At 43.9% G+C, this 13,699-nt stretch overlaps 1 protein-coding gene and 1 long non-coding RNA gene across 2 annotated transcripts; one reads left to right on the forward strand and one right to left on the reverse strand.

The window, feature by feature from the left end:
* Positions 1-542: 542 nt before the first annotated feature.
* On the reverse strand, positions 543-2,997 carry LOC148090396 (uncharacterized). The gene is made up of 3 exons (XR_015713681.1): positions 2,957-2,997; positions 2,496-2,586; positions 543-1,873 (listed from the first exon to the last, which is right to left on the reverse strand). It is a non-coding gene; the product is annotated as an uncharacterized LOC148090396 (long non-coding RNA).
* A 6,637-nt stretch (positions 2,998-9,634) lies between these two features.
* LOC107525772 (retrotransposon Gag-like protein 8) lies at positions 9,635-10,859 on the forward strand. Its single transcript, XM_016198015.2, has one exon. The coding sequence runs from the start codon at positions 9,646-9,648 to the stop codon at positions 9,985-9,987; it is 342 nt and encodes a 113-aa protein (XP_016053501.1). The 5' UTR covers positions 9,635-9,645; the 3' UTR covers positions 9,988-10,859.
* Positions 10,860-13,699: the final 2,840 nt, after the last annotated feature.

Below are 13,699 nucleotides of genomic sequence, written 5' to 3' on the forward strand. Positions count from 1 at the left end.
GACGGTCATACATTCTCAGGTCACACTCAACAAAGTGCAGTGTTATCTTCCGTCCTCTAGCTATGCTTAACCCAGGTGTTACCAGGAATGAGGAACACACAACGTGCAATGTACCTTTCACACTGAGGGTCCATACTCTCCTGTCTGCTTTCCCTTGGGCTCTGAGAGTAGCTCTAAGGAAGGCCACTCTTACCAACCCTCTTCCCACCTCTAGGCTTTAGGAACCAGAAGGAAGGACCATATGGAGCTAGTCATTCCATCTTTCCTGATCAGGGAAGCCCTGCTTACTTTTGAGCCTCTAACCTCTATCGTTTTTCTCCTTAAAAGAACCGACAATCAGAACTGGCTGGTGAACCAGTCAGGACCAGAACTACCATATGATACAGCAATCCCACTTCTGGGTACATATCCAAAGGAAATGAAACCACTATCTCAAAGAGTGATCTGCACTCCAATGTTCACTGTAGTATTAATCACCATGGCCAAGGTATGAGTCAACCTCAATGTCTATCAACACATGAATGTGATAATGTGATACACACACACACACACACACACACACACAATGGAATATTTTTCTGCAAGTACCAGGGATCCAGCGTAAAATCAGATAAACCCCATTTCAAAGGCCTTGCCTTAAAGTGTTCAATACTATCCATTCTCTTTCAATCAGTCACAGAAATAAGAGGAATGGGAAAACACTTAAGGCAAACATGAGCTTGATGTGGGATACTTCATACCAGGAATTTATAGCACATTAACATTCCCATTAGTGAGTAGACATTGAGTACATGCCTCAGGAGGCTGAGTGACATGGCAGGTCTAGGAATGACCTCCTGGGAAAGAAGCACAGAGCCCGATCCCCCCTAAAATGCTGAGCAGGGTCACAGACTCTTCCCCTGAGATTCTTCATTTTGAGAATGTCACCAATTAAAGGGTCACCCTTTTGGAATCTTCAACCTTGTGACTTAATTTTAAGTGCCAATACTCAGTGGGCTTACCCAGTAAACCATTCATTTTAGCCTTCCCCAACTTACCCCCAAGAGAGGAGGGAAGATGACTTTGATGGGCAGTGAGTGGGTACAAGTGTGTGTGGAAGGACAAGAAGCCGTCACAGTTATTAAGTTTCACAACTGTTTTTGACTAATAAATAAGCCAAACTCAGTCACTGTCACGTCACTTGGTGAAGGAACACGAGTTTGGGTGCGAGTTTTTCTAAGTATCTCAGGCCTCAGGTGTTGTGTTGTTTTTTCCCCCACTGTGTGGGAATCCACAATGACACCCATCTTCCATGTCTTTAAAGTAACTGAAGCAACTACAGGGATTAATAATAGTCTTTAAATGTCAATGTGCTGTATAAAGGCTACATACTTTAGTTTCAAATCCCAAAGAGGTGTGATTTTGTAGTTGCTGTTTTTACCTGAGTGAACTTCAGGTTCTGTGATGCCAACTTCTGAATAAAACTCATGCTAATAAAGCAATAGAGGAATCAGAGGTATCTGCTAAAGGTTAAAAGCGCCTTTGAAAGCACCTTAAAGTCCTTCTTATTTATACTGAGCACTCTCCCCCACCCAAACTGTCAAAAGCCTTCATCTGGTTTTCAACAAATTAACCACTGCCGAGAAATAAGTGACTTTACATAGGCAAGGAAAGAGAGAGGACCTTTTTGGCACAGCCGGTTAACAAGCACCCTCCAGCCCAAACTTGGCGCTGAGCCACATGGCCTTCGAGCGAGGGCTTCCGAGTTGGACAGAAAGAACTCGGCTCAGAGCAAGGCAAAGTCTGGGTTGCCAGGCTACCTCTGGGCATCATAGGGCATTTAAAGGGTTGGTTTCCAAAGAGATGCTCAGTCACCTGAGGAAATGTGCTGGTCCTGTGAAAGAAAACAAACATTTAGTTGACATTATGGCAAAAGTCTAAAGAAATGAAGCGGGAGTGGGTTCTGGCCAGGTAGGGAGAGGAGCTAACTCAAGCCATAAGGTTCTGCTTCGATATATGGATTCTGGAAATGCTGTCCTAATTTCTTTAGTACCCCCTGTGTGCTGAACACTTTACAGAGATTATCACACTTGATTCTCACAACATCCCTGACAGCAAGGTGTGATTCCCATTTTGCAAATGTGGAAACTGAGGTTTAAAGATGATAGTAAGAAAGAGCCGAGGGTCTTTCAGACTCAGATACTAGAAATTTATTGGGAATGAGACACAATGTGTGGTCTCAGTAACATCTGCAAGGCAAATCAGCAACATCAGCAAGGTAAAAGAAAACTGCCAACAATTTATGGAAGAGTAAATATTTATGGAGTATTAATCTACATATTACTTGAATTGTTAGCCTATGCCTCCAGGACCTCTGCTAAATAAATGCCCAAGCATAGCGGGGGTAGACTGGCAGACTATCATTCTCTGGCACCCCCTTGGTGTACAGGTCGCATCTTTCCCCCCATCCTAGATAGAGCGGACTTTAAATCACATTCAAATCCATGTTCTTGTACCTGAAAAGAAATCACATGAGCAGCACTCCAACAATCTCTGGATTCCTGAAGTTTGTTTTCGACAATCCCATCCAGTCCATGCTGCCTGGTACTACAACAGTATTACAAAAGGATAAAGAAAAAACAAAACCCTTGATGTGAAAATTTGAAGATAAGTTTTTGTTGTTGTTGTTTAATCTGACATTCTAGTGAAGTCAATGTGTCTGTAACAGTGGCACCCACAGTGAACAGAGGAAAAGGTGCCACTGACTAGATAAAATTGATTACAGACACAGGGTCTCTACCATGCAGTTAATAAGCAGTGCCCAGGGAGTGACCCCGGTATTGTTGAAAGTTCCTATCTTAGAGACTCAGGGAAGGGATTTTCAGCACCATCTTAAACAAATGGTAGAGCTAATAGGGGACAGGTGCTACCCTCCGCCCAACATTTGAGGCCCCACCTAACATAAGGTTGCTCTTACTTGTCTGGCTGGTCTTGACTATTGGTTCCGGATACACTCTCTTCTCATTTTGTGTCCACGGGCTGACCAGTACTGGACTGTTCCAACACAGGTCCTGAAGGAGATGGTGATTGTACAAATATGGCTTGCCTGTGGGTGGACAGCCTAGCATAACTGCAGGAAAATTAGGTAACTTGGAAACCCATGAGTTGAGTGGACAGGGCAAACTTCCTCTTTCCCTTACCCAAAGGGAATTTCTGAAAATGGTTAATAGGGCCAGAGTACCCAATCATGAAGCCTGTGTGAGGTAGGTAAGCCAGAAACCGCAAGCTAAGGCTGCTGCTTTAGAGGCTTGATGGTGCCTTCAAAACGAACTATAGTTCGTCCTGTTTTAATCAGACATCATAGGAGAATTGTTAAATATTATGATGAGAGGAACTGCCAGTTGTTTGCTAGAAGGGCAGACTCAGAACTCCATTTTTTTCCTCTTCATTAATAAGGCAATTGACTGATATAAAATTACGGGTAACAAGCCCATGGAATGGGTTACAGGTTCTCACTTTGTTATCAAGTACTGACATATGCCATGCAAGATTATGGTAAACAAATCATCCAAATGGGTTTTGTGTTCAACTAAATAGACCATGAAATGCATATTATACAACTGTGTTGTCATATTAGTCTCAGTAATTGGTAACATAGTAAGATCAAAAATTGCTAAAACTAGAAATGAGCTAATTTAACTCAGAAAGATTTCATTCATTCATTTAATAATCTTGTTACCATCTGACAATGAACCTAGCCTCTGAGGAGAAAGCAACAGAAAAAATGGACATTTGGTAATATATAGATTGGGGAATTTGCTCTTAATTTGCAATTATGCCCCTAGAATTTCTATGGGCAATGGGTATGTAATAAAAGTACCTTCATTCCACACTTAGATGTTGTTCAAGGTCAGGGTTCTGCCTGAAAAGTCGGGATTAGTGAGGCTAGTTAGTGTCCCACTTCCTGAAATTTTCATTCCTGCCAGCACCAATGACACAGATAAAGTAAAACCCAAATACCAGCAACGAATCTTTCACATTCCTAAGTGTAATCAAGGAGGATTTAGAGATCATCAGTGTTTCACAAATATGTCATTAAATCATTTCTACATGAGAGAATATACACACTTTACATCAACATCAAGGATCAACCAGCAAAAAAGGCAACCATCACCATTATCAAGAGGAAGTAACTATTTTACTTGACACCAAGTATCAGGTTACTCTCAGTGCTTAGGGCCCTCAGGGTTTTGAATAAAACAACCGTTTTCCTTTAATTTAATTCTCCCCTTGAATACACATTAGGTGTCACACGATGGAGGCAAGAGTGTAGGCAAGCACTGCCTAGTTCTTAAGTCGATATGCCACCCAGCACTTGAGGCGTTACTGCACAGTCAGCACTTGTGGCCAAAGAGGCAGGGGCAGCATCCTCTGTAATGGGAGGTGGGGGCGGGCAGTAGCATGTCTCGTATGGCCCAGGACCCCAAACAAGGAGGAGGACAGGAGCTGACGTGGGCCCGACTGGCCAGGAAATAAACAGGCATATCCTCCTTTTTTTTTTGTAAATAAAGACTGCACATATCACTTTTCTACGGGAGAACACCTGAGAAGAAGAACCTAGGCCAACGTTTAAAGGAATAATAATATACTAGATGCACACTTACGGTTCTAAAATAACATCCAGAAGGATGCACGGTGCCCTGCAACGGCCATTCACTACTAGAGAACTGAGAACACTTGTTCTCGGGGCGAATTTCTTTACATGTAAATTGAAAATGCTCCGCAATTTTCAAGGGAACTTAATGGGAAGACTAAGGGCAGAGCTGAATTGAATAACATGATAGTCAACATGCAATTACTGGGAGACATGAAATCCCAAAAGAACCCAAACGAAGTCCAGTAGCGGCCGGTCACTGGGACTTCCGGGAATTCACTGCCGTAAAACAACAAACACTCATCCGGACGGTCCCTGCGTGCAGTTTTTACATTTCGAACAAACCTTTCCTCATTTTTAGTAGGTTCATGAAATAAGACACACAAAAACAAACTTTCCGACAAACATACATTTTAATGGTAAAATAAAATGAAAGGTTAGGTGACCTGGCCGCTGAAAGCCAGTTAACTGTCGTAAAGCAAAGGAGCACAAAGACAACTAGAACAATCTTTCCTCATTTGTAAATTGGAGCTAACGTTAAAAATGTCCCACACAGAGCTTAAGAAAAGGGCCAGGACCCACACTTAATAGAAAAAAAATGATATCAAACACTTTTTTCCCCCTGTAAAGCAAAATCCCAGGCTGTGTTAACGGCGGATGATGACACGCGCGGTTAAGAGCATTCTCTGTCGTAAAATGCCAATGAATCAGCCACTGACCGTTCTGCACTGAAAATCGAGAGTAACCCAAAACGTTTATTTTTAAGAAAGCTTATGAATAAGGAACAACTGAATTTTACAAAATAAAAATTATGTCCAACACGCAGTTATATTATAAATTTTAAGGCACTCAATCAGATGTAAATTCCTCTGTAAATGAAAAGTTCCATCAAACCATTTAAAGGAAATTTATGAGTAGCGCCGCGACCAAAATTTAATCGAATCCATGAGGATGAACATGTAAAATTAAATCCCGAGCAAGGTCCAGTCTTGGCCGACAAGAGTGGCTCAGGGGCCTTCAGAGTTTGTTAAACTTTCAAGTGCCCGGCCGGACGATTCATTTCCGAAAGTGTACACTGAAAATATTTTCATGTTAAGAATATTTATGAAACACGGCCAACATCAAAACTAAACAAATGCAAATGAACTGCAATGTAATGACAAAGAAAAAAACCCCACAAAACCCATGCCGTTATATTATAAAATATAACGAGAAATAGGATCCCCGGGCGGGGGCGGGGGCGGGGGCGCGGGGGGGGGGGGAGGCGCCGTGATCCCCTTCAGGGATTTAAAGTGACAAGCTCTTCCCAACCAATTTTCTTATTGGAAATTTGCAAACAGCAAAACACATTTTACGGAAAACGCCGGAGACACCTCTGCGTTTAAATACAATGATATTAAATACACAAATACGTTACATACAAATACAAGCCAGTGTTCAATGAAGGAACCCTGAGCCAGCCAGGCCTGTTTGCTCATTTTTACGTTGGAATTATCAGGACTTTTTTTCCTTACTAGGGCAACATAAGAAAAAGGCCGATTCCAAAATTTAACAAAGCAAGTAATATTAAACATACAGTCATGTTGTTAAGTGACACATCAATAACACCACCAACAACAAACTGCGCTCAAAGGCTGCCAAGGCCGTGAGCCGTCATAAGCGCACTCACACGCCTCAAGGCCTTATTTTCTCTTTCCAGGTCGAAAATGAGAGAAATCCTGTTACTGATAAGAAATCTCACAAAAATAACCAAGACCAAGATTTAAACAAACACCCGGCAACAACAGCGACCCAACAACACTGTACAATAAGAGGCAAAATCAGCTTTCTGGCGGCCAACCACCACTGTGCTGTCCCGGGCCCACGCCGATTAGGCCAAAAGCACCAGCCGTTTCCTCATTTTAAGCAGCAAACACCACAAACCATTTAAGACCACGAATAGTGGGGTTCAAGACCCACATTTAGATCAACGAAATGGTCCGAAAGACCCATCATGCCGTTACATAAAGCACAACACTTCGCCGACACGCGGCGAAGGGAACCTTCCCGGTCACCAATCCAGGAGCACATGGGACAGGTCTGTCCAATTGAATCAGATACACCATCTACCCGAGTCTCTCAAAATCACACTACCGACAGCTAATTACAAAAGCAAGTAAATTAAACTTACACTTTGAGATCACAGGACAGGGAGCCGCCATGTTCCCTCAGCGCTGAGTGAAACCGGCCACGGAAGCCGCACAGTACAATCCAGATTGTAACGAGTTTGGGCGCGTGCTAGAGCTTCTTCTACAGCCTTCTATGGCCCCGCCTTCACGCACCGTCATTGGAGGGCCTGCAATGATTGACAGGGAGACTGTCCACTCTCTCCAGGTCTGAGTGGGAACTTGGCCCAACCGGAAAACTCATCTTTGCTCACATTGTTTTGACTTTTGTATCTACGCCCCTTCGTCAATGTCCACCTCCACTACTCAGGCCTTTGCATATACCATAGCCCCTATGTCATTTCTGACTTGGGAAATCTTGCTGAACAAGTTTACCCAGGCCTAGTGCAATCGCACCCTCCTCCACAGGGCCTTCCACGCTGTGCTTCTCCCACCCCTACGGGTAAATGTGAGTTCTTTGCTATTAGGTGGGAACATGGGGAGATATCAGAGCTGGGATGCAAAGGAATCACGTGAGCTCTGGGATCAGATAGTACTGGCCTGGGCACAATGTGAAAGGCCCAAAGTTTGTACTTACAATTTTGGCAAGTCAGTTAAGGTGGCAGAAACCGGGGGAAAGGCAAGGAAAACCGACAACAGGGTCACTCATAGCAGACTCCCAGGATTGGTCCCAGCAATTAATTCAGACAACTCCCAACCACCCTTTTCAGGGGTTCCATATCCGATCATTTCCTCCCTTTGTCTGTGGAAATCCACCTCTCTTCCCACTTTCAAGATTCAGGCATAAGCAGCCTCTTCCCTGACTCCTTCCCTCATTTCATGTTCCCACCCCCATGTGCAGAGTAAAGATTCCTTCTGTTGTTATAGGATGAAAGATAACTGACCTCAGAACTTGTCTGGAAACCTCAGACCTCAGAACAAGTCCATACAGAACTTGTATGGAAATACCAAGTTTCATATAATTTGAGACTGTCAGCCTACTCTTTTTCAGGAGGGCATCTGCTAACTGAATTTTACAGCTACTCAAACAGGGATATGCGGGTCACTGCGGGATGAGTACCTTCAGTGTTGAATTCAACTGCTCCCAACTGTGGTAGGGAAACCACATAGTCCCTGAGTCATGTATTGTCATTGTTCATGATATTGCCCTACCCACCCTGGAATATCATCCATAGCCAACAGCAGCTGATAGAGATGGCCTCATAGTTCTCCAAGAGGAAACGGGAAGAAACAGCAAAATAAAATTGTTTAAATTCAGTTCCAAACTCCAGATTAGCCAGTTAAAACAGCGGAGGCATCTAGCTAGATTATTTGTGCAGGCCTAAGAATATAGCAATTGGCCCACATGGGTGACTACCCGCTAGAGCCTGTCTACTTCTTTGGAAGCTCAGAGAATGATAGGTGAGTTCCTCCAGAGTCGGGGTTTAAACATTTTCACACCATTTTTTTTGGTTGTTTATTCTTCCATATGAACGTTAAAATAAGCTTGTCTAATCAAAACAAAATCCTCTCGCTGGTTTGGTAGGATGATGCTGGGGGAAAATTAGTGCCCATAGTTGGATTAAACCCCATATTGACTCAGGACATGACCTAGTCATGTGTTGGAAGTGTAATTTGACTTAGGGAAATTTAACATCTTTAAGACGTTGAGTCATCCTCTCCAAGATCTGGGGATATCTTACCATTTGTTTGAGTGTTCTTTTGCATCCCTCTTTAGCACTGAAAACATTTCACCTGGCTTTTACAACTTAAAAAATATATTCCTAGGCACTATTTCCTTTGAACTGCTTTTCTGAATAGGGTACGTGACACTGCTCTATATTTTAAATGGCCATTTTCTGTACCGATAAAAGCCCGTGATGAATTTATATCAATTTTTCCACTCAGCCAGACAAATGAATTCAGATATAATGAGTGATGGTTAACTTCCCCTCCTCTTTTCCAATTTGTGAAACACTTAATCATTCCATTCCTTTATTCTTATGTAGAACACGTTTAAAGTTGCAGTTGGAAAGCATCCCACCTCTCTTATTTTTGTCTTTTGGTTTCTATACTGATAATCCTCTTTTGGCTTCTTCAACAGCACATTAAGAGATTTCTTATGAATCAACCCTCTTTATATTAACTGATTATGGTACATTATTTTTTTAATATCCTGCTCTGGATTATGTTGGCAAACATTTGGGGCTTTTCTGTTATGATGCAAGGCCACCACATCTACAACCATCGGTGCAATACCTCTATGGCTGAGAGATCCATCCATAAGCGGGAAAATGTGTTCACAGAACCTCACTCAAGCGGTGTCTACAGTCCATGGTCAACACAAATTATGCAGGAACCAAGGTGTGAAAGGAGTCATGAGGCAGGCCTCCTCAACCCTGGGAAAGGGACTCTTTAGTCCCCACATGCAGCCTGCACCTCCTTTCCCAGGTTAAAACTCAGCCCAGCCCCTCCAATTTCGTCTGGGCTTCGTTTAGCAGGCCTCAGCTTCACCTCTGACCCCTCCCTCTGTCTTCTCAAGCCTTAGCTCATTGTTCCAGTTTTTCTGTTTCGCGCCTGCGCCCTAGTGACCACCCGGCTGGTGGGCGGAGGCCAGGCTCTGGCGGGTTACATCCTATGGCCCCGCCCACCCTCGTCCTGGGCCCTGGAGCCTACCTCAGCCCGGTGTGCGTCTGCGCACTAGCGACAAACAGGCCTTGTAGGCAGAACCCACACCCGCGCCCGATTACCCCCTTGGCCCCGCCCACTACGTCCCTGGGCCCGCCTCTTCAGACGCGCACTTCCCATCACGCCTCCCCGCCCACCTCCGCCCAGCCCCGCCCAGCGCAGACAAACTAGCTGGGTGCAATGGATGGCCGAGTGCAGCTGATTAAAGCCCTGTTGGCCCTGCCTCTCAGGCACCGGACGCGGCGGTGGAGGAACCCGATTCCCTTCCCAGAGACCTTTGACGGCGATACGGATCGGCTCCCGGAGTTTATCGTGCAGACGGGCGCCTACATGTTGGTGGACGAGACCCTGTTCTCCAGCGATGCCCTGAAGGTGACGTTCCTCATCACCCGCCTCACGGGGCCAGCCCTGCAGTGGGTGATCCCCTACATCAGGAAGGAGAGCCCCCTGCTCAGTGATTACCGGGGCTTCCTGGCTGAGATGAAGCGGGTCTTTGGATGGGTGGAGGACGAGGACTTCTAGGCCAGAAGACTCTCAGGCCTGGGGGCGGGCGCTTTTGGGGGAGGGTCCCCGCGCCAGATTGCCACAGGCGTCCTGCCGCCTGGCCTCCCGGTCCCTTGCGTTCCAGTCTGGGTGATCTCCCCCGCGCTCCTGTCCCCTCCCGCGTAGTGCTTGCCTTTGTTCCAGGAATAGCGCTCCAGGTTCCTGCTGCTGCAGCTGGGCCTCGCTCTGGAGCGCGCTGTCACCCTCTCAGGCCAGCCCGGCCCCTCCCATGCGCACTTGGACTCCGTCCTGGGCTCCAGCTGCGAGCTGGGCTCCCGTTACACGCTGGATAGACCTCTCATCCTGATGGTTGCCACTGTCTCCCTGCCAGGCTAACAGGCCTGCATCGATGTGCCCAGGGATTGGCGCTATGGCTGCCATCGCCACCCACCGCCTCCCACCGACAGACTGCAGCCTCCAGCGATCTGGACTCACCCAGAAGGTATCTATCTGATCTGGCCATTGCCCCTGGACAATGATTCCAACAGCTCACCACCCCCTTGGAGGGGCCTGCCAGACTTTTACCTTCTTCTGGAACCATTCCCTCCCTACTCCCAGATCTCCTGCTCCTGCCAGAAAGCTGCCAGATCCCAAGGGTGCCCGGCAGCCCATTTGAGTCACTCATTTTCTCCTGTGGACCTGTTAGTTGTGCCCAGCATCCAGTTCTCTTCTGAATTTTGCAGTATTTCCTTAGTTATGTCCTTGTTGGTCTACCAAATAACTCTTAGATTCTACCAAATTCCTCAACACTATCTGGACATAAGTCTCTTCTTTGTTTTCAATAAATGTGAAACACTATTGAAAAAGAAATTGTCTCAATAAATATGGCACTTTTTTCCTGTTCCTGTAAACCTTGTCCATTTCTTGTTCAGAAAATATATCTCTTACCGGTCTCGGTGATTTTAGAGACACTCTCTGTTGACTCTTGCATTCAAAACATCAAATTAGAAACCTAAGGTGGTCCCGGTGGTGGACCCCACTAATGACTGTTTAATACCAGAGGAAGAATGCTCTAAAGCAGTTAAGATTGTTCCAAGCCTCTTATGAATTGGACCTTTATTTTTGCTAAGGCAATGTGAAAAGTCAGCCAGGTGGCTTCTCTGTAATGATTTTCTCATTTCCAAAAAAGTGGTTTGAAAGCACCCAAATTGTCCTAACCATAAATCCCACATAGATGGTGAACAATTATCTTGTTTTATAACCCCCCCTTTTTTTTTCAGGGACCCAGCAAAATTACATAGGTGCTTATAAAAAACCACATTTATGGAGCCATCGTTATGTAAGTAGTGGGGGTGGGAGAAAACATGTAGAAATGAGATTGTTTAGGAACCAGACTGGTTTTTTACCTGTAGGACAATAAAAGTGTACACTTCCCTAATGAGCAGAAAAAAGTCATTGCTCTTTGTTTATCTGCAGTTTAACTTCATATTTATAGTACTGTAAAAAGCCTGTGCTTCCTCACTAATTGTTCAAGAAAGTTAAATATCCCAAGTTAGATGATCCACAGGTCAGCTTATAGGCAGTTCTTTGGCAATATGTTTAAAGGTTATGTTTGTGTGCTGTTGAGTCGGCTCTGATATTGGAGACCTTACGCAGGAATGATATCCACAATGTCCTGTCCTCAGCCCTGCTCAGCTCCTGCAGACTCATGCCTATGGCTTCTTTTATGGAGTCAATCCATCTAATTTTTGGTCTGCTGCCTTCTATCTTACAGTCAACTTTTCCCCTCATTTCTAAATTTTAGTGATTTTCCAGACATGGCACAGAGGAATAATTCACACCAGTTTTTGTACTTTTATTTCACTGTCTTCTTTCTTCATTTGCGCAGGTAAGTTTGCTATTCATGTGCTGTGGTTTGCAGGACTGTATGTACACATAGCTGGAAGGAAATTACCTGCATTATGTGTCTTGATTATTTCTTGTTCCTCCAAATAATTTGCAATATGGCATATAATACATCAAAGTCTTGAAGTCAAAGTAATAATTTGAATTGCTTAATAAAATGAAGTTTTTTGGTTCACAGGTTCCTAAAACAATTGAAAAAAGGGCTAATTATAAAGTTCCAATTTGAGGCGCTTGCAGTCTGTTTTCCTGGATGGATAGATAGGATGATAAGCATGTTAATTGCTTTTAAACAGAGATTTTGCTAATTTGAGAAGTTTTTGGAAGCAGTTTACTTTAGGGAGTAGGTCCAGCATATCCGCCATAATCTGTGTCCACCTGGTTCTAGAAGTAGGTACTATGGGCAGGGACCTGCTGGGTATCCTTTGAACAATATCAGTAACCCCCTATCTCCCTTAGCAAAAATGCCCCAGCAGTTTTCTTCCTTCTGTCAGAATGGCTGTCTTAAGGATTATTTCATCTACACTAGTTGTACCCTCCCATCCTTTTATGTGATACAAATGTCTTGGGGAGAGTTAATAATTTACAAGAATTAATCATGAATATTTTTGCAAGATCTCATGAAGTGACAGAAGAAATGTTATTTGTAAGGGGAGAAGGTAGAATCTTTTTCATTTGTGTCTCAGGCAGTTTAGGCTGCTATAACAATATACCATAGCTTTGGTAGCTTAAACAATAAAACTTATTTCTCATAGTTTTGGAGGCTCGGAAGTCCATGCTCAAGGTATTGGTACATTAGGTGTCTTGTGAGGGCTCACTTACTGATTTGCAAATGCTGCCTTCTTGCTGTATCCTCACATGGTGGAGAGGAGCGGGAGGGGGGGGCGGGGCACACCCTGGTGTCTTCCTCTTGTAAAGGCACTGATCCCATTCCATTTTGGGGGCTGCAACCTCATGCCCTCATCTAAACCTAATAACCTCTCCTGATGCCCTGCCTCCAAATACCAAATATCATCACATTGGGTATTGGGGCTTCAACATATGGGTTTGGAATGAAGGGGACACAAACATTCAGTCCATAGCAGTTACTTTGATCATCTTACCCATTACAGTTGTCATTCTTGGTCTGTTTCCCTCACTTCCTTCTCAGCATTCTATTCTATTCCCCATCATGAAGCCCCACTCAAGTGAGCATCAAAGAAAGGAGAAACATAAGGCTCATAAAAGGTAGAGAAATATAAGAGGCATGAGAGAGAAAATGCAATTAAACTAAAATTTTGGGGGAGGGTGGTTGGGGGCAATATTGACTTGAAGTCTATAATTAAGATATAATTTCACAAATTTTGTGACACACATGAACAAAAAATTTAATACAGGAAATGCAGGCATGGCGAGGACAAAGTGGCCTTTGAGTGGTTTAGTGTTCTGAGATCTTGTGTTCCAGGGCAATCATGGTAGAGAGAACTTATGTAATAAGTGACTTGAAAGCACAACTCTCAAAATATTATAACCATGATTCTCACATAGCTTCTTGATGGACACCTATAAAATTTTTATTTAACTCATTCAGGAAACCAAAAGAATGGTAGAGATAATTCACAGATTCATATAAAGATTGTGGGGAAACGAATGCAGTAATAAGAATGTTAATTTAAGTACAAACCTGCTCGATGTCTGAAAAATATTAGTTATTACTACATTTCTACAAATTAACCTCTCAAATCTACAGCATTTTTTCAATTTCATAAGGCTCACTTTATTCCATTTAAAGGATGTCCTTGAATTAGAGATGAAGGCTTATATAATAACAAAAAGCTGGAGTTTTTTTTAGCACACCCTGTGTCCCAGG

This window comes from Miniopterus natalensis, chromosome X (assembly GCF_054644295.1).
Source record: "Miniopterus natalensis isolate mMinNat1 chromosome X, mMinNat1.hap1, whole genome shotgun sequence".
NCBI lineage: Eukaryota > Metazoa > Chordata > Mammalia > Chiroptera > Miniopteridae > Miniopterus > Miniopterus natalensis.